Source organism: Physeter macrocephalus, chromosome 14 (assembly GCF_002837175.3).
Source record: "Physeter macrocephalus isolate SW-GA chromosome 14, ASM283717v5, whole genome shotgun sequence".
NCBI classification, from domain to species: Eukaryota; Metazoa; Chordata; class Mammalia; order Artiodactyla; family Physeteridae; genus Physeter; species Physeter macrocephalus.
In genome coordinates, this window is record NC_041227.1 from 119,109,463 (window position 1) to 119,129,437 (window position 19,975).

Genomic DNA, 19,975 nt, shown 5'->3' on the forward strand with positions numbered 1-19,975 from the left:
CTAGAGACTGTCATACAGAGTGAAGTAAGTCAGAAAGAGAAAAACAAATATCATATATTAACGCATATATGTGGAACCGAGAAAAATGGTACAGATGAACCGGTTTGCAGGGCAGAAATACAGACAAAGATGTAGAGAACAAACGTATGGACACCAAGGGGGGAAAGTGGCGGGGTGGTGGTGGTGTGATGAATTGGGAGAGTGGGATTGACATATATATACTAATATGTATAAAATGGATAACTAATAAGAACCTGCTGTATAAAAAAATAAAATAATATTCAAAAATTCAAAAAAAAAAAAAATGAAGCCAACAGATCAGAATGATGGGCCAGGGCCTAGAAGAAATGAAAAGAGACAAATGTCATTAATGAGCTTGCTAAAAGCAGCTGAACAAATGTAGAAGAGGGATGTGGCTTCACTGCAGTTCATGGAAGAGATCTGACAAAGAGATTGGAAATGACCAGAAGCTAATGTGTTACATTAGCATGAAGTAGCTGCCAAAACACAATGGCAACCTTCGACTATACAGGAGATTAGAGGAAGAATGGTCCCAGTGCACACTGCTCCAGCAACAACAGCTCGTACTTATTGAGTGCTTACTGTATGCCAGTACTGTGCTGTGCTTACACGAGTGATTTCTTGATACTTCTTGTGTCGTTTTGATCAAAAAGGATGTCTATCATACTGGCAGAGGGAAAAGTCTGTTTGTATGTAAGACTGAGCAGAAATATAATGTGTGGAGTCAGTGAATTGAGGGCAACATCATAAGAGACAGTGTTGGTGGGAGAATCTGCAGGGTGTTTACATTCCTGGGACCCTCGGTGGCGGGGGTGAGCAGTGAATCGAGTTAGATTTCAACCAAATGGAGCCATTGACCTGACTAAGGCTGAATTATGTAGACCCAGCCTAGGGGTCTCAGTGTGGTGTCCTCCTCCTCAAGTGAATGCATTGCAAAGAGAAAGGGCTGGAATAACAATAACTAAATTGGGGAGCAACACATTGTCCAGTGAGCCCCACCCTGGGGGTTGTTTGGGAGAGGGGTTTGTGCAGTGGATAAAGGGTGAGATTAAGAGGACACTCTCTTGGGCTTCCCTGGTGGCGCAGTGGTTGAGAGTCCGCCTGCCGATGCAGGGGACACGGGTTCGTGCCCCGGTCCGGGAAGATCCCACATCCCACATGCCGCGGGGCGGCTGGGCCCGTGAGCCATGGCCGCTGAGCCTGCGTGTCTGGAGCCTGTGCTCCGCAACGGGAGAGGCCACAGCAGTGAGAGGCCCGCGTACCGCAAAAAAAAAAAAAAAAAAAAAGAGGACACTCTCTTGAAAAAAAATGCCATGGGGACTTCCCTGGCAGTCCAGTGGTTAGGACTCCATGCTTCCACCGCAGGGGGCATAGGTTCGATCCGTAGTTGGGAAACTAACATCCTGCAGGCCGCACGGCATGGCCAAAAAAAAAAAAAAAAAAAAAAAAAAAGGCCAAGAAAAAAAAAAAAAAAAAAAATAGGTGGACAGACTGCTACAGCTTAAAAGAGATTAAAGAAACATAAACAGGCACTTCCCTCGTGGCTCAGTGGTTAAGAATCCGCCTGCCAATGCAGGGGACACGGGTTCGAGCCCTGGTCTGGGAAGATCCCACTTGCCGCGTTGCAACTAAGCCCGTATGCCACAACTACTGAAGCCCATGTGCCTAGAGCCCGTGCTCTGCAACAAGAGAAGCCACCACAATGAGAAGCCCGCGCACCGCAACGAACAGTAGCCCCCGCTCGCGACAACTAGAGAAAGCCCACACGCAGCAACGAAGACGCAGTGCAGCCAAAAATAAATAAATAAATTTTTAAAAAACATAAACAAATGTAATGGATAAAACTTGATTGGATTCTGGTTTGGAAAAAAAAAAACCCTGCTATAAATGACAACTGGTAGACAATTGAGGAAGTTTAAATATGAACTGGAAATGAGATATTAGGAAATGAGTACACCTTTTCTCAGGTGTGATAATTGTCTTGTGTTTATGTTCAGAATACCTTCACATTTAGGAGATCTGGGATGAAATGTTTAGGGGTAAAGAGTCTTGGTGTTTGTATGTTATTTTCAAATGAATCAGCAAAAGAAGTGTATATAAACAGAGATCTAAAGAACCAATGGAACAAAGTGAACAATAGTTGCACCTAGGTGAAGATTTTCTAAATCCTGCTTTCAACTGTATGTTTGAAAATTTTCAAATAAAAATGTTGAGGAAAGAAAAAGAAGGGAGTTACAAATATGTAAGGAAGTAACTCCCTGAGCATCTGAGTCAGGCGCGTCAGCTGATGTTGGTTGCCGCTCCCTCCCCATCGCCACACCCCCTCTACCAGGGACCAAAGCTCCCTGGGAGGAAAGCCCTGTAGGCAGAGATGGCAGATCCCCTTCCCCTATTGGTTTGTGTGTATCCACTGGGCTGATTAGCAGTTGTGACAGCTTGCTATTTTGGATTGCTGTCCTTCACCCTAGCCATCACCAAGCCAGGCCAAGCCCACCTAAAGGGGTTGGACAGCAGAACCCCTCAGAAAATGAGTCAGCACCGCCCTGACGATAACTCAGACGGAGACATTGAGGCTCAGAGAAGTTGTAGCGAGGATTTGAATCCAGAGGGCCTTAACTCTAGGATGCAACCTGTTAACCATAGTACGAGGCTGGCATCTGCAGAATATCGGGCCCACCACTGGCCCCGCATTTTAGGAAGGATGCTGACAGATCAAAGCAAGTATGGCAGAGAGAGCCGCCAGGAGAACAGGAGAGGCTGGAAATCGTGTCCTATGAAAAACCTTGGGGATTTCTATACAGGATAAAAATGACTTGGGGGGAATGCAACGACTGTCCTCAAGCGCTGAAAGAGATGGTATATGGCAAAGCAAAGAGGTTTATTCTGCACAACAGGCTAAGAGATAGATTTCAACTTTCTAAGGATTAGAGAGAGTTATCTCACACTAGAATGGGCTGCTTTATGAGGTACTGAGCTCCCTGACACTGAAAGCGTTCAAGCAGATGCTGGACAGCTATGGGTCAGGCTTTCTACTCTGAGATGCTACTCTCCCTCTCTTCTCAAAGTGCCTACAGCACTGCTGAGACCTACCGAGTTGGCACCCTCATCGCTATTGGTTTCATGATTATAAACTTCATACAGCTTTATTGAATATTCATATATCATACAACTCACCCACGGTAAGCGAACAATTTGATGGTTCTTAGTAAATTTTTAGTTATACAACCATCACCACCATCCAGTTTTAGAACACTGTGATTATCACTCTTGCTTCCCAAGAACATTATCAGCATCCAGGGTAGGTCCAGGTCTCCACTGGCCTCAGCGCATCTCTGTGCCCTGGCTCTTCCCCTTCATCCACTGCCCATTCCCCTGGCGTGTCAGCTGACACAGTTCTGCGCGTGCTGCTCTGTGTCCCCGCCCAGACGTCTCCACTGGGCACTGTTGCCGCCTTCCCTCCACCTCTGGCAACCCCTGGAGGCCAGAGCCCACGGCAGTAGTATGTACTGGAAGGACAGGGGCCCTGGTGCCCCAGACCTGCATTTGAATCATGATCACGTGGCCACCAGCAAATCACTTTGTATCCTTGAACCTTGGTTGTCCCCTTTGCAAAGCGGACATAATACAAGTGCCTCGCTGGGTGTGACGATTAGACACGATGTGAGCAAAGGGCCTAGAAGAGCACCCAGTATGCTCAGTAAATAGCAGAGATTACTGCTTCACGATGACAGTTGTCGGGGACACCTGTATAATTACTGGCAGTCAATTCCTGGGTGCTCTGGGTGCCTACTTTGTCTTTTCCCCCCAGGCATACCCCTGGCTGTAGTTTTCTGGGTCACTCTTGGTGTCCAGGCAAGAGGATGGGTTCTCGCACACTCGGGAACCCCGGCGACCCACCCCGGCAGGGGCTGCGTGTCAGCGGTGGGGCAGCAGCACCACCTAGCGGCAGTGAGCAGCAGCAAGCTATTTACCGACCAGCTCAGTAGCTGGTCTAAGGATCTGGACACACCTTGGAAGCCACCTAGTTCAGTGGTCCCTCCAAGGCTCGCGTGCTGGCCACAGCATCCTCCTAGAAGCCTTCCCATGCCGTGCATTAGAGTAAAAGAATGAAAATCAAAATAGGAGAAAAGTTCTTAGCGTGGTACTCCTCAAAGTCCACCTGGTGGTAAAAAGCAAAGTTTAAATAAAGTGTCGGGCTTCCCTGGTGGCGCAGCGGTTGCGAGTCCGCCTGCCGATGCAGGGGACGCGGGTTCGTGCCCCGGTCCGGGAGGATCCCACGTGCTGCCGGTCCGGCGCCTGTGCCCCGCCACGGGAGGGGCCACGGCGGTGAGAGGCCCGCGTACCGCAAAAAAAAAAAAAAAAAAAAAAAAAAAAAGTGTTCCCACCAAATCTAGATAGAACGGAGACCAGTGGTTAGTAATGGCCTAGGGCCGGGAGGTATAAAAGAAATGGGGAGTGACTGCTACAGGCTGCAGGGTTTCGTTTCAGGGTGATGAAAATGTTCTAAAATTGATTGCAGTGATGGTTGTACAAATCTGGGAGGATACTATCGAATAAAACCAGCGAATTGTAACAGGGGAACTTTATGGAAATGTATCTCAGTAAGGTTGCTGCCAGAAAGGGTGAAAAGAATATCAAACATTTCGAAAGAAAAAAGGGTCTTCAGAGCACATTGCCAGATTTTCTGTGCACTGCTTGACAACCTCCAGATACCCGTGGACAAAGGACTCAGGTCACGTCAAGCTGTCATGCTTCCTTTCACTTGAAATCTACCTCCACAGGAGTATAAAGCTACCTGTCTTCAGAAACTCACATGCAAATATTCTCAGCCCTGTTAAGGCATTTTAAATAGATCAGATTACATGACCCACAATATATAGAATTGACTCACGGACCTCCCCGCCATTACCCCCATATTCTTGCTATTCACTTACTTATTCGCTTACCTGGAGTACGGCTCTGGGAACTTCCTTCCCAGGCAAGGAAATTGGGAGTCAGAGGTTGAGTCCAGTTGAATCCAGCTAGCGAACGAGCAGAGCTCGAATTTCAGCCTTGGCCTTTGATTCCAGATTCAGAGCTCTCGCCATTCCGATTGATAGGGCGACCATACATCCCCTTTTATGCCCCATGTCCCTGCATAATTATTAGAAGCACCTCTTTCCCTCTCAAGGTAATAAATTCCAGTCACCTAACTCTGGGGCAGTCTTTTCCCTGGGGCTCTGCCTCATCTGTCATCAGGCTGATGCCTCAGGACTGAAGCTGTGTTCCGACCAACAGCACCTCAGCACTTCCCAAAGCACCCACCAGCTCCCCAGGTCCCTCACCTGCCCAGAATAGGTGAATCCACAGAAATAGGAAGTAAATTAGTGGTGGCCAGGGGGGCCATGGGGAAGGGAGGAATAGGCATTGGATGCTCATGGATCCAGGGTTTCTTCTGGGGGTGATGACCATAGTCTAAAATTAGTAGGGTGGTCGCACAACTCTGGGAATATGCTAAAAATCACACTTAAGAAAAAAAAAGAAAAAGAAAAACAGTGAGTGTGGGACACAGCAATATGGTCTTTTAAACAAGCATCCCAAATGGTCTTATGGTTAGAAAAGAACAGAGGATTCAGCAGGATTAGGTGAATAGAGTGCGAAAGATTAAACATAGCCCCCCATCCCATCCCACTTCACTGCTCCTGTAAATAATACTGATCAGTTTGTGGCCAGCACTGCTGTTCACACCTTAGACATCAAGATATCCCCCAGGGAAACACCAGGCAAGGCATACAAAGGTCTCACAACCCTATGAGGTAGGTATTATCCTCATTTAAGAGTTAAGCAAACTGAGGCTCAGAGATACAGAGTCAAAGAGTAACAGGCCTGAGGCCAAGCAGCTAGTGAGGACACAGCCGGGACGTGAACATGGCTTTCAGGGACCCAGTCTTTGCTCAAACCCACTACACTGAAGTGCCCCCCCATAAACCGCAAATGACCAGCTCCAAATTCACAGAAAGACAGTGGTTGAAAGTGTCACGTAAGGTAAGAATGGAGAGCACTGCTAAAAGCAGAAGGGCCAGGACAGCACCTCTGTGGGTTCTGCCTTTGGTACAAGTGCCCTGGGAGTTTTCAATAGCAAGTCTGCTAAGATGGAGAGGGAAAGGGATTTTAAAGTAGTAGCTCGAGACATCCAGAAGCACATGGCTGTCCTCTCCTCCTCCAGGGCAAGTTCTTTACTGTCCAACCAATCAACAAGTGTTGAATGAGGCACAGCACTGTACCACATACACGGTACCAAAAGCATAAACACAAAAGTCTAAGACACAGTCCCTGCCAGTCTGAGGCATACAATCTAAATCTTTCTCAGGACTTAACTCCATGGTTAAAAATCAAATCTGGACTTCGTTGCCAGTATTGCAAGGAACATCCTTTAAAGTCAATGTTTTAAAGAAAAAACTCCGCATTTATCATGGCATGAAATTTCTTCCCAGTAAGAGCAACTTCATTGTTATCAGTAAACAAGGTTTACTTTTGTTAAAATTCATCTTACATTCTCCTCCTCTGTAATCTGAAATGAAGATTTTTTTTTGAAAAAAGGAATTTTAGAAGGTAGTAGTGGAACAGCTTGGGTACAAATGTGGCCAACAGCTGCCTGGGCAAAAGAGCTCTAGACTATTGAGTGAATCCAGCTCATTTCCAGGCCATTGTGACGATTTTGAGGACAACGTAAAGCACGTTTCCACGGAAGACACTATTGCCAACCAGAGAGGGAGTCAGTGCCACGGAGAGTGGTCTGGACGAGACATTCTTCATAGCAAAATTTAGCACCAACCGACTCGGCTGCTGGGAGTCTCGTTCCCCGAATGAACATCTTGATTCTCTCACAAACTCTCAGAACTCACAGGTGTGTGGTTCTGGGAACACAGCTAACCTAAACTGCAGGATGGGCTAAGATACTGTACACGGTGACGATTCCATCCCGGGAGCGAAGCTCCTGCTTCGAGCGGAGAACACTCAGCGCAGAGGCGTGGGAGCGGCAGCCTCAGGAGACAGCGATGTAGGGACACAAACACGACGGCGCCTCCCCGCCTTAACCCGGCCCTGTGAGCGGCGGCGCGGCTTCGGTAAAGAGCCTCGGCCGTGCGCTGGGTTCCTACCCCAAAAGGGTCTCCATTTGGCAAATACGAGGCAAGGAAGGGAAGGACTAGATGATTTCTCCTGTTACGGGGGTTTTTTCTAATGAAAAAAGATCACTGATTCCTCCCAATGAAGTACATTAAACCAGGGTGTCTGGGCTAGAAAATAACTTAAGCTCAGATCTTAACACCTTAACATCTTAACAACTTAACATCTGCGGTAAGCAAGGGCCTTTTTGTCTTTGAGGATCATTTGCTTTAAAGCACTGAAAAGTGAGCTGCTAGCTCTGGCAGTGATGGGAAAGAATGACAGTTCCTTCCTATTTACGAAAGGATGCCAAGTCTAACAGGACCCCCAGGTGTGCAGAGACCCCCAGACCTGGACTAGAACCACACCAAGGAAGTCAGTCCACGGCTCACCCTCCCCCTTCTTCCCACCACGAAGACCACTCTGGCTATCGGGCACCAGGGAGCCCTCGTGACTCCTCCGTCGACTGCAAAACTGGTCGCCAAAGCTATGGAAATGGAAGGGAGCATATAAAATGCAAACACTGCTTGTTTGTACCATGTAGGACTGGTTTCCTTAGAGGGCGTATAAGGCACCATGTGAGAAAGCTGCTCCCACGCCCGGCCACGCACCCACACTCAGCTCCTCCCACGCACACACGCACACAGCAGAGGCCAGCTGACTTTGCCACGACGCACAGGGAACGCAGCACTTCCCGTCACTTCTGGGTTTTGAGCTGGTTGGAGAGCCAGTCCAGGCCTTCGTAAAGCCCATCTCCACTGGTGGCACAGGTAGCCTGAATGTACCAGTTTCTCTGGCGGAGGGAATGTAAGCCAAGCTTGTCCGTTATCTCTGCTGCGTTCATAGCATTGGGAAGATCCTTGAGAGAGAATATTCAAAAGTCAGTTGATAAATGTTATATCCTCATAAGGGAACATTATGCTCTTCCCCCAACATCTGCCCTTAACCCACAGTCTTATCTCTAGCCCCCCAGTGGCTCAGGCTCCAAACCTTGAAATCATCCTTAATTTTTTTTTTTTCTTCTCTCTCTCTCTCCTCTCACAAACTCCACACGAGGAAATCCCACCAGCTCTACCCTCAAAATATATCCAGAATCTGACCACTTCTCACCGCCTGATCCCACCACCATCACCTCGCACCTGGGTACTGAAATTACTTCCAAATTGGTCTCCAGGCTTCTGGTCTTGCTCCCCCAAAGTCTAAACACAACCCGGCAGTCAGTGAAAGTCAGGTCAAGTCATTCTTCTATCACAACCCTGTGACATCTCCGTCTCTCCCGGGGGAACAGCCCGAGTCTTCAGGATGCTCTGCGTGGCCTTCGTGACCTGAGTCCCCGTGACCCCTCCTAACTGTCCTGCTCTACCTACGGCCCTCACCACAAGTTACTATATTATAAAATTCACTGACTTAGTGTGTTTATTATCTGCCTCTCGTAACTAGAATGCAAACTCTACCAGGGCAGGAATCTCTCTCTTGTTCTCTGATGTATTCCAAGTGCCTAGAACTGTGCCTAGCACGTGGTAAGCTCAAACCAAATTTGAATAAATGAGCATTAAAGGTAGATCTAGACGCAATGATTTGGAAGGACATCAAAGACATGCTAAGTGAAGAAGCAGCTTACAAAACAGAATGCAGAATGTGATCTCCAGAATTTAAATATGAATACAATCATATAACTGCTCATACAGGCACAGAAAGTTTTATCTCTGGAAAGAAATATAAGACATTTAACAATGTTTTACCCTGAAGAGTGGGGCTAGAATGTTTCACTTGATATTGTGAACTGTCTGCATATTTATACCATGAGCATGTTCTGTTTTTATAATTAAAAAGAACAAACGTCATTTTCTTTTATGAAAGTCCGTTGTGTTCACTAGTGAACTTCAAACTGACATCGAATCTAATGGCAGGGTAATGGCTGAGTGAATGACGAGCCACCCACCATTTAAAATCCTGTTTACAAAGGGCTAGATGACAAGAGAAAATGCCTTCAATAAAGTGACAAAACAGGATGCAACACTGTCAAAACAGTCCGATCTCGATTACACAACGAATGTACTCATGGAGGAGAAAGTGCGGGGGCACGCAGCAAAACGTGACCCTGGTTTATCTCAGGCTGGTACATTCCACAGGGTTCTGCCTTCTTTTCCACGCGTAGTTCAGCTTCCTGAGGCTGGATGGTTCTACACCCTGCTCCTACTCCTCTTTTCCTGCTTTTGGTTATATTTACACAGAAGCCGAGTTTCCCCAAGGATAGGCCCCATATGATCCAATCTCATCTCCTCTTTTGCTTCCCCCCACCCCCAATCCCGTCCCAGCTGCACTGGCTGCCTTCCTGCTGGCCTTCAGTTGTCTTCTTATCGATGTCATCTTATCAGAGAGGCATTCTAGCCCTTCCCCACATCTGCCCCCTCCTCCACGACACTCCCCCCAGACATATTACATGTGGTTTATTGACTGACTCTCCTCCCACTAGAACATAAACTCCATGAACACAGGGATTTTCGTCTGTGTGGTTTACTGCTATATCTATATCACCAATACCTAAAACAATGCCTAGATCTTAGTAAATGCTCAGTCGATATTTGTTGAGCGAGTGAATGAATGTAAGACATATGCTAACAAAGAGGTGGAGAGAAAGGCTAGGGACAGGAGAGAAGAAGGCAGGCAGCTAATTAAATGTCTCTATTTTTAAGGCAGCTAATTAGATATCTCTATTTTTAAGTGAGCAGCTGGCAGTACTTTTCAGTCCCAGGATTCAGAAAGCCAGCGACATACCTGTTTATTTACAAACACCAATAAAACTGCATCTCTGAGCTCATCTTCTGCTAACATTCTGGTTAGTTCTTCTCGGGCTTCATTGACCCGCTCTCTGTCGTTACTGTCGACCACAAAAATCAGACCTAGAAAGAAAGCACAAGTGTGTTAGTAATCTGAACCTGGGAAGGCAGCTGTTTATACGTCCTTATAGCGTCTCCCTGCTAACACATGTGGTTTCACTGAAAGCAATCAATACGTTAGGATATATAATCTTTAGAGCTGGGAAGCCTCCTGTACACCCAGCTAGCCTTTTTCAGAGGTATCATAGCCCTTCACCAGATGAACAATAACAAGAATAGAGAGAGAAAAGGTTAGGCTTATTTTTAATCACTTCATTTCTACATCATGCCTATGTGATGAAGACCCGATAAAAATCTATGGACATCCAAGTTCAGATAAGCTTCCCTGGTTGGCAATGCTCTGCGTATGTCACACAGCGATGTGCCAGAAGGGTAATGCATTCTGACCCCATGGGAAGAGGACGATGCAAGCTTTGTGTGTGGTACCTCCCAGATCTTGCCCTACGCATCTCTTCCTTTGGCTGGTTCAGTTGTATCCTTTTGCTATAACAGAACTGTAATTGTAAGTACAGTGCTCCCCTGAGTCCTGTGTGAGTTGTTTTAATGAATACTGAACCTGAGGGGTTATTTGGAACTGCCAAATTTGCAGATAGCTGGAAAAAAGTGAGGGTGGTCTGGGGAGCCCCGAATTTGCAGCTGGTGTCTGAAGTGAGGGAGTCTTGTGCCCTTAACCTGTGACGTATGGCCCAACCCCAGGTAGTTGGTGTCAGACGTCTTTGCAGCATCCCACACTATACAGCAGCAGAGAAATCCCAGGAAGCAAAAGACAGGTCAGAGAAAGGGACCACCACACTGTACCTGAGCAAAGGTGGCTGAAACCTGCACAGATCTGGTCACTGCCACATTGGCTGGAGGCAGAGGCGGGGCCAGTAGGATCTCAGAGGAGGGGCCCAGGAGGGATCCAGCACACACTCCAGACACAGGATGCAAAAGACTCTCTTAGCAGTAGTCCATGTGACATTAATGGTAATAACAACTGGATGGTTAGCTTGACAATAAGCCTTCTGTGAGACAAAAATGGGAAGTGGCTGCCAAAAGAACTAACTTGATCCTAGGCTCTATCAACAGTAGTGACAGCAGCTCAGTTTCTAAAATACGGGCAACAAAAAGCCGATGCTACAGTGCGTCAGTCAGAACATCCTGGGAATGTTACGTGGCTGGTGCTGGACCCCACACTCTAAGACACAGGCGAACTGGAGGGACAAAGAATGACTAGGACAGCAAAGGAATTAGATACCATGTCATATGAAAAACAATTTATATAACTGGAAATAGTTTGCCTGGAGAAAAGATTCATTGAGGGGACTGACAGCTGTCTTCAAATATCTAGAAGCTGTGACATAAAGAGAGGTTCGACTTGTAAGTAGATGGAAGATCAGTGGGTAGAGCTACAGGAGGTCAAGGTGATAAAGAGTCAAGAGAAATGCAGGTGCAATGGGCTGCCCCAGGAGGCGTGCCTGTCACTGAAGATGCTTGTGCCCAGCTTAAGCGGCCACTTGTGGGGACACTGCAGAAGGGATTCTGCTGACGGGAAGGGCAGTGGAATGAGATGACCTCTGGGTTCCTTCTGACACTGAGATCGCACCACCATGTCTAGGAGGGAAAATCTGTGCTGGCCCTCGGCCCTTTCCCTCTGTGCTTCCCAGGCCAACCAACAGCTGCCTGACCAGCTGTCTGGAGCAGCCCACTCTGGCAGACGGGAGTGCCCACAGCTTCTGAATGTCTGGGGCTTACATGAGACTCAAAGTCATGTCTGTTACATCACATCAGACCAAAAAAATGAAGAACATTCCAAACTCCCCGCCAAAGATTTGATAGGCTGCCAGTAAGTTCTGGACTCTGGTCATAACTAAGCAAACGAGGTTATCCTGAAATTTGAGGAGATCCTTAGTCTACGATGCAAAACTGACAGGGTGGAAGCTGACATATTATCCCTCTGCCATGCCTAACAGAAAGAAAGGTTTATAAATATTAGGTCCCATTTTATACTGTTTTTATTTAGATCCTTACGTGAGAAACAAAAGAACCTAGCCATCAGACTGACTACACTTCTGAACTAAGAAAACCTAGAAAAGGTAAATTTACAAATGAATAGTACGCTGTAATTTGTTTCTAGAAGTGGGGAGAAGAAAATTTAAATTAAAAAGGACAGCCTGACTGTTGGGAAGTGGCAGGAAAAATAGGGACAACATCCAAGATTGCTAATGGCTGAAAGGTTTGGACCCACCAGACAGCAAATCCATTCTTCAAAAGTCCCCATTTGCTAATTTCATGAAGCGTCTAAACCACCCACCACAAGGTCCTAGAATACAGCCAGTTAGTTCCCCACCATCAAAGCAGTAGCTACTGGAACTCAATAAAATTGGGCTTGTTATAAATAGAAGATCGAAAACAAACAGGCATTTCTACTTGGTGACTGAGTGTGACAACTCTTAATAAGGTGGGTAAAGGGAACCCTGCCTGAGAATGAGGACAAAAACCCTCTAGTAATTTGGACTCTGTGACAGTTAATTTTATGTGTCAACTCGACTGGGCCACAGGGTGCCCAGACATTTGGTCAAACAGTATTCTGGGTGTGTGTGGGGGAGGGTGTTTCTGGATGAGATGAACATGTGAATCAGGACACTGAGTACAGCAGAGTGCACTCCTCAGTGTGCTCTAGTCCAATCCAATGCAGGCCTGATTAGAACAAAAGAGAGGACGAAAGAATTCACTCGTCTTGGAGCTGGGACATGTGTCTTCTGCCTTTGGACTGGAACTTAATCCTCAGCTCTCCCGGGTCTCCAGCCTCTGCCAACTGCAGATCCCGGGACTCCTGAGCCTCCACAACCATGTAAGCCAATTCCTTATAAGAAATCACATACACACACACACACATATATATATATACACAAAAACATATTGTTTATACATGTATGGATAGCCATCCATCACACTGGTTCTGTTTTTCTGGAGAACCCAGACTCATACAGGCTCCTGAGTGCCCACTACCTTCCAGCCACAGAACTAAGCATTTTATAAAATTAATCTCATTCAAGCCAAATGATCCGGCACAGTAGGTATTCACCTCCATCTTACAGATGAGGAAATCGAGACAGGAAAGATTACCTAACTTTCCCAAGGTTTCATAGCCGAGCTGTGGTTCAAACCCACATTTTCTACTTTTATCACTCGTGAGGAATTACAATAGTTTGACCAACATGGCGAGGTTAAATGGACACTCTTGAGTATGAAAAAGCGTATTGTCTGCAACGGATTGAAACACAAAGACATAAAAATCTAAGAGTCATCATGGAAGGTTGCTAGGGTATCGAGTCGTGTCTCTAAAAATCAATAAAGGGAAAGAATTAAATATTTTTCCTGCCTTTCTTATATAAACTATATTTCAGAGAAACCAAATATTTGATGAAGGGATTCTTTGTTTAGAAGGATTTCAGCTTAATAGACTCAGATGGAATGACAGAAAAAAATGGAGGGATAAACTGTCGGAGAGTAGCAGACGACTAAAGAGACATAACAATGAAAGGCAGCGTGTAAACTCTGATTCCTTCGCAAACAAATCAAATGTGAAAAGGACTGGAAAAATCTGAATAAGGACTGGGTACCAGATATTAAAGAAAGAACGTTAATTTTGGAAGTGTGATAATGCATGGAGATTATGTTTCAAAAAAGTCTTTATCAGTTTGAAATAAACACTGAAGGATGTATGAGTAAAAGGCATCATGTCTGGCATTTGCTGTAACACACTCTGGGCAAAACACTGATAACTGCTGAAGCTGGGTGATGAGTACGTGGGGATTTGTTATGTATCCTCTTCCTTTTTTGCTTTAAATTTTCCACTAACAAAACTGAAAAAAGAAAAGATAAATGCACTATTTTGAGGAAAGACATTCTAAATCTATAGGCTAAGGAAATAACTACAAATAGAGTTAAGTGTTAAAGGTAATAGCTAAAATAATGATACAAAATATAAAGGGACAGTCGACTAGGGTATTTGGTCTGAAAAGATCAACAAATATGGGTCTTTACTATGAAACACATGCAATGAAAACACCATAGGTAGTAGAATCTTCAAAATTAAAAGAGTCCAAATAAATTCTAAAATGAGTATGTAGATGCCAGGTGGTTATGATTCTACATGAGAATCAGGGTATAAAAACTTATGAACAGCTTATGGATATTTTGACAGGTGATACTCTGTAAGCTATCATTTATCCAAAATATAATCAATGAAAAAAACTCAAATAGATTGATGGGGGACTGGGACACATTAAAACCCCCAATTTTAAGAAACCAGTGATAAGGAAATAAGATAATGATCTGGGATAGTCATGCTTATTCAAGCACTTGTAGAATAACGCGCAGTAGGGAGGCACTGTGGCCACACGGGATGCTGGGATTTGGGATTCCAGCCATCACTGTTCATTTCTTTCTCTCCACAGGCATAATTTTCAAATATTCTCCACAGGTTTAGAAGACTGTACTGAATTCAAGTTCTTCAAAAATTGTTACTTCATCTACGGCACATACAACTTTCAGTTAACCAAAAGATGAAATTCATTAGAACAACCATTTTCTAACTGTTCTGAATTAAGAGGAGATTCCTATATAAGGCATTAAAGCCCAAGTACTTTTTCAAGGAAGGCAGGGACCACTTCTCAAAAAGAAACCTCCCCAGTAAGTGTAAGTGGGTCAGCAGAAAAGAAGGAATGGCTGACAGTCCAAATAAAGCAGCGCACCACAAGGTTTTGCTTCAAGCATCGACCTTTAGGTGCGTTTAACAGAAATGGTTGCAAGGCTAGGACTGGATAATCTTTACCTTGTGTGTTCTGGAAATAATGTCGCCACAAAGGTCTGATTTTGTCCTGGCCACCAACATCCCAGACTGTGAAGCTGATGTTTTTATATTCTACCGTCTCCACGTTGAAACCTAAATTGGGAAGATGGAGAAAGTGTTTAATGAAGACTTCCGCTGGTTCAATAATTCAAAATAATTTCAGCTAACAATTGGCCAGTACTTTTCATTTACGAAGCAGCTTGCCAGTCAAAGATCCATAGCTTACAAAACAGAATGTGTTAGTCAGCTTTCTCCCCCATGCATTGTGACAGGTGTCTCCAACCTTCTCCACTCCCTCTAGTCTCCCTCCTCACACCTCCCCTCCCTCTCCCAGCAGCTCCTCCTGCATTCTTCAGAGCAAACAGAAGCCATCAATGGGACTGCTTCCGCTTCCCACCACACACTGTAGAAACCCACCTATATCTTCACCCACCCTTTTATCCCTCCCTCTAGGAGCAATGGAAGGGGGCAACTAGCTAATGTCAATCCCATCCCCCCATGTGCTGGATCCAATTCACCCACGCTGTCTGGAACCTTCAAAATCTCCAACCTGTTTAAGTCTTTTGCATCTTTCAAAAAAGATGACTCCGCACCTTCACGCGCTACCACCCTCTATTTTCCCTTTTAAAGTCAAACTTCTCTAAGACGTTTAGCTACCTTCACTGTGCCAACTTTGTCACCTCTCACCCAATACACCTTAGTTCTACTTTACCATGTTTCGCTGGTTTCGCCAAGGTCAGCAAGGTCACCATGTCAATAAATCTGACAAATGCTTTCCAGTTCTTACGTGATTTGATTTTATATCTGACACTACTGCTCACTCCCTCCTTGAAACCCTTCCCTGGCTTCCCGTTTTCCTTCTGTTTCTATGGCTGTACCTTCTCAGTCTCTTTAGTGAGCTCAGCCACATCTGACTGATCTTTAAATGATGCTTAGTTCAAAAGCATTTACATAGAACTGTCGCACATAACCTAAACATCCATCACTGGAAATTTGTTAAACACATAGCCACATAATGGAATACTATCTAGTTACTAAAATATGATGTTGATCTGTACTGATTATTATTTAAGCCCCCAAACATAGTGGCTTAGAACAATGATTTTCCCCCCTACCCAATTCTGTGGGTTGCCTGGGCTTTCTCTTGTAGATGCATTCAGCATTCACCTATTGAGTCCTTCGGGGGCTAGCTGGACTTCTCTCTCTCCAGGTGGTCTTTTTATTCCCAAGGAGCACTGAGCTTCCTCACGTGGTGGTGGTAGTGTTCCGCAAGAACAAACCCCAAGACACAGCACTTATCAAATCTTTGTGTGAATCACATTTGCTGATGTGCCCTTGGCCAAAGCAAGTCACATGGCCAAGCTCAGCACCATTGTGGAAGGAGACTGCACAGGGGTTTGGCTATTGAGGGGCGTGATTCATTGGGCGCCATTAGTTTAACAATCTACCACAAAATCAGTATTCAATTCATTCACCAAATATTTCCTGGACATGTGTCACGCATTTTGCTAGGCGCCTGGGGACAGTGGTGAACAAGGCAGACATGATTCTTCCTCTTATTCACACTTTTGGAAGAGAGACAGTGAGCAAGCAATGACAAATGTGCTCAGAGTTACGAAGAAGTTCAGGTTGCTATGGAAACTTACAACAGGGGAAAACCCGTCCAAGGGATCAGGAAAGGCAACCCTGAGAAATGATGCTTAAACTGAGACGGAAAGAATGAGCTGGCATTAGCTACATAAAGCAGGGAGGGGGGTAAAAAAGAAGGCAGGAAAGCATTCCACAGAGAGGAAATGACATAGAAAAAGATCCAAACACATTGTTTAATGCAGAGTAAGTTGGAAGACAGTATGCATATGACTTCACAAAGATATTCGCCAAAGTCACAGTGTTTTTTAACACTTGTTTAGATTTTTTTTGTATGTATGACATTATGCAAGCATGAATTATTTTTATAATTGGAGAAAACCAAGTAATTATGCTATTTTCATTTTGGACTAATAACATTTTTTAAATTATGGGTATGAACACTTTCTCCATCTGGTTTCCTCTTCCTTTAAGTGTTGCAATCTCTGAAGCTACTGCCCAAGTTGGAAGTTGATCGGTGGGTTCCTGTGCCTAATCCAACATTTGGAACACTACTGACATTCACATGCCATCCTGGGGAGGCTATTCTTGCTCAGGAGTTTGGATCTGGAGGCAGCTGATGAGGCACAGACTAAGTTCTGTCAAAACTGCCTTTGAGGGGCTTCCCTGGTGGCGTAGCGGTTAAGAGTCCGCCTGCCAATTCAGGAGACACGGGTTTGAGCCCTGGTCTGGGAAGATCCCACACGCTGTAGAGCAACTAAGCCCGTGCGCCACAACTACTGAGCCTGTGCTCTAGAGCCCGCAAGCCACAATTACTGAAGCCTGAGCGCCTAGAGCCTGTGCTCTGCAACAAAAGAAGCCACCGCAATGTTAAGGCTGTGCACCACAATGAAGAGTAGCCCCCACTCACCGTAACTAGAGAAAGCCCGCGCGCAGCAACGAAAACCCAATGCAGCCAAAAATAAATATATAAAATAAATACATTCGTAAAAAACAAAAAAAACCCTGCCTTTGCAAAAGTCTTAAATAGCTGACAAAACACAGTGCTGGTTTGCAGGAATAACTACACCGCCAGATAGTCCTCCAGCATTTGAACAAATCAGATTCTTCACTTGACCACCAGCTCAAAAAAAAAAATCACACTACATCTTTAAACACTAGGAACATACTTGGTACGGAGAGATGCTTCCACTTTGAAAGGCCAGCTGGAAGAAAGATGGATTTTAATAATCATTATCTTTTCCTTTTTTGCCAAGCAGATAGGGTTAAACTTGTTCCACCTAAATGTGTTCGTATGACTCCCCTGTAAACCTAGCAATTTGCCAGAGATGCCAGGGAGCAATTAGGAAATTGTATATTACCTGGTTTTGGCCTCAAAACCACTCTTGGGGTGGACAAGATTTTCCAAAAAAAAATTCAATAACGCAAGAAGTATGTAAAAGTATAACATACTAAAGTGTAAACTGGTCTTGTCATAGGTCGTTAACATACCTATCGTAGGGATGGTAGTCACAATCTCTCCCAGCTTCAATTTATATAAGATGGTGGTTTTTCCAGCGGCATCCAAACCCACCATAAGAATCCGCATCTCTTTTTTCCCAAATAGACTTTTAAACAGTTTTTCAAAAACGTTCCCCATTGTAACTGAATTCTGTGACCTGAAGGAAAAGAAAGGCAAGTCAAGTAATTGTTCTTTGCAGAGATACAGAAACATAAATACAAGATATATACATGAAATACAAGTATCCATTAGAGGTGGCTCCTAGTAAATACTGAACAATTTTAAGTATAGTTTGGCCAGTAAGGAGTAGAGTATCTTGTTTTCAAAGGGAAACTCAACTAAGCCTTCTGATGCCTTGCCAAAAAATTCTCTTTTCCACTGCAGCATCCAAGTGGGACATGTGAAGCGCAGTCTCAATGGTGGCAGGCTTTAGTCATCTTAAGTATGAAAGCAATGTCACAACAGACACAACCAACACTTATGAAATGAGAACTCAGGAAGCAGAGAGCCAGTTTATTTTACACGGTGTGAAGCAAAGTCTTTAAGGCAGGTTAAACATCAGCACCTTTTAGAAATTCAGTAGTTGCCTTTGGCTAGCAGACAGTATCAAGACCCAGAAAAGAACCTAAAAAACTTCAGAGGTGAGGAAATACAGCACTGGGAAACTGCACTGCTAACAGAGAAATTAACTAGGCAAAGAGTAGAGGAGATACCATAGCATTCAGTGTCGACCATCACCTTACTCTTAATTATTTTTAGCTTTTTTGGAAACAATTCACACACATATAAACATAAATGATAACGTACAGTTCAGTGAAATGTCATGAACCAAATCAAAAAAAGATGATTACCAGCGACCCAGATCTCCTTGTGCCCCTTCCCAATCATTACTCCCCAAAAGGTAATCACTATTTTGACGTCTAACTGCATAAATATTCAATATTTTTCAGTAGAGTGCATGACAGATTCTATAAAGGAAGGCAATAGTAAAGACAGATTAGGGACTTCCTTGGTGGCGCACTGGTTAAGAATGCACTTGCCAATGCAGGGGACACAGGTTCGAGCCCTGGTGTGGGAAGATCCCACATGCCGAGGAGCAACTAAGCCCATCCGTCACAACTACTGAGCTTGCGCTCTAGAGCCCATGAGCCACAACTACTGAGCCCGCTCACCTAGAGCCCGTGCTCTGCAACAAGAAACCACCACAATGAGAAGCCCGAGCACCACAACGAAGAGTGCTGCAACTAACCCAAAGCCTGCACACAGCAATGAAGACCCAACACAGCCAAAAATAAATAAAAATTTTTAAAAAAGACAGATTAGCTCTGCAGAAATTTATTCTACGTCTTTAATTTTAACAGATCAGCCTATTTGAAGTGTGAACTTGACATTCTAATTAAATATTTAAAAGTAGTACTGTCTACAACCCTAACCTTGCTACTGGAAGTCTACAAAGATTCTTCAAAGAGAAATAAAAAATCCTTGTTTCCCTTTAAACTGCTAACCATAGGAAAACTTTATTCCTGGGCAGAGCAGGGTTAAGACAGAACAAGGACAGCCCATCTCCCATTCATCGGGACCCTGGGGACCTCAGAGGGGAGGTCACCAAGTTCCAGAGGCCCACCTCTGAAATTCAACTGTGTCCTACAGTAGCTTAACTTCATGGATGATGTCCAAGCACACACCATTTTATTCTACGACCTGAGAAAAGGAGCAGAGCATTTATCCTGTACATAAATTAGGTACAGGGGAACTGCTACAACCAAAGAATAATGATGAATATTTTAATCATTCATAGAAGGGCCATATAGAAAGTATATAGAAGTCCAATGCACTATGGCACTCAAAATCTTGTTGGGCGACAAAACTAAAGATTCCTTATCTTCGTTTCCGAAAAAAGATAAATCTCACACATGAGAAAAAAAACAGTGAGGAACATTCTGGGGAAGGGAAGGTACTTCCCACTTAGATGTCCTATGAAGC

The 19,975-nt window shown here is 44.7% G+C and overlaps 1 protein-coding gene across 2 annotated transcripts in view; it reads right to left on the reverse strand.

Annotated features, from left to right (window-relative positions):
* The window catches only part of LOC102994410 (ADP-ribosylation factor 2), a 46,208-nt gene extending 28,040 nt beyond the window's left edge, over positions 1-18,168 (reverse strand). Inside the window, exons 1-5 of one of the 2 annotated variants that reach the window (XM_028498290.2) lie at positions 17,983-18,168; positions 17,661-17,696; positions 14,887-14,997; positions 9,946-10,070; positions 4,393-8,026 (exon numbers count right to left, since the gene is read on the reverse strand). In XM_028498290.2, the coding sequence (XP_028354091.1) occupies positions 7,865-8,026; positions 9,946-10,070; positions 14,887-14,997; positions 17,661-17,696; positions 17,983-18,130 (582 nt within the window). In that variant the 5' untranslated portion in view covers positions 18,131-18,168 and the 3' untranslated portion in view covers positions 4,393-7,864. Of the gene's footprint in view, positions 1-4,392; positions 8,027-9,945; positions 10,071-14,886; positions 14,998-17,660; positions 17,697-17,982 lie in introns of those variants that run through there. The other variant, XR_008619426.1, reaches the window with a different exon arrangement.
* Positions 18,169-19,975: the final 1,807 nt, after the last annotated feature.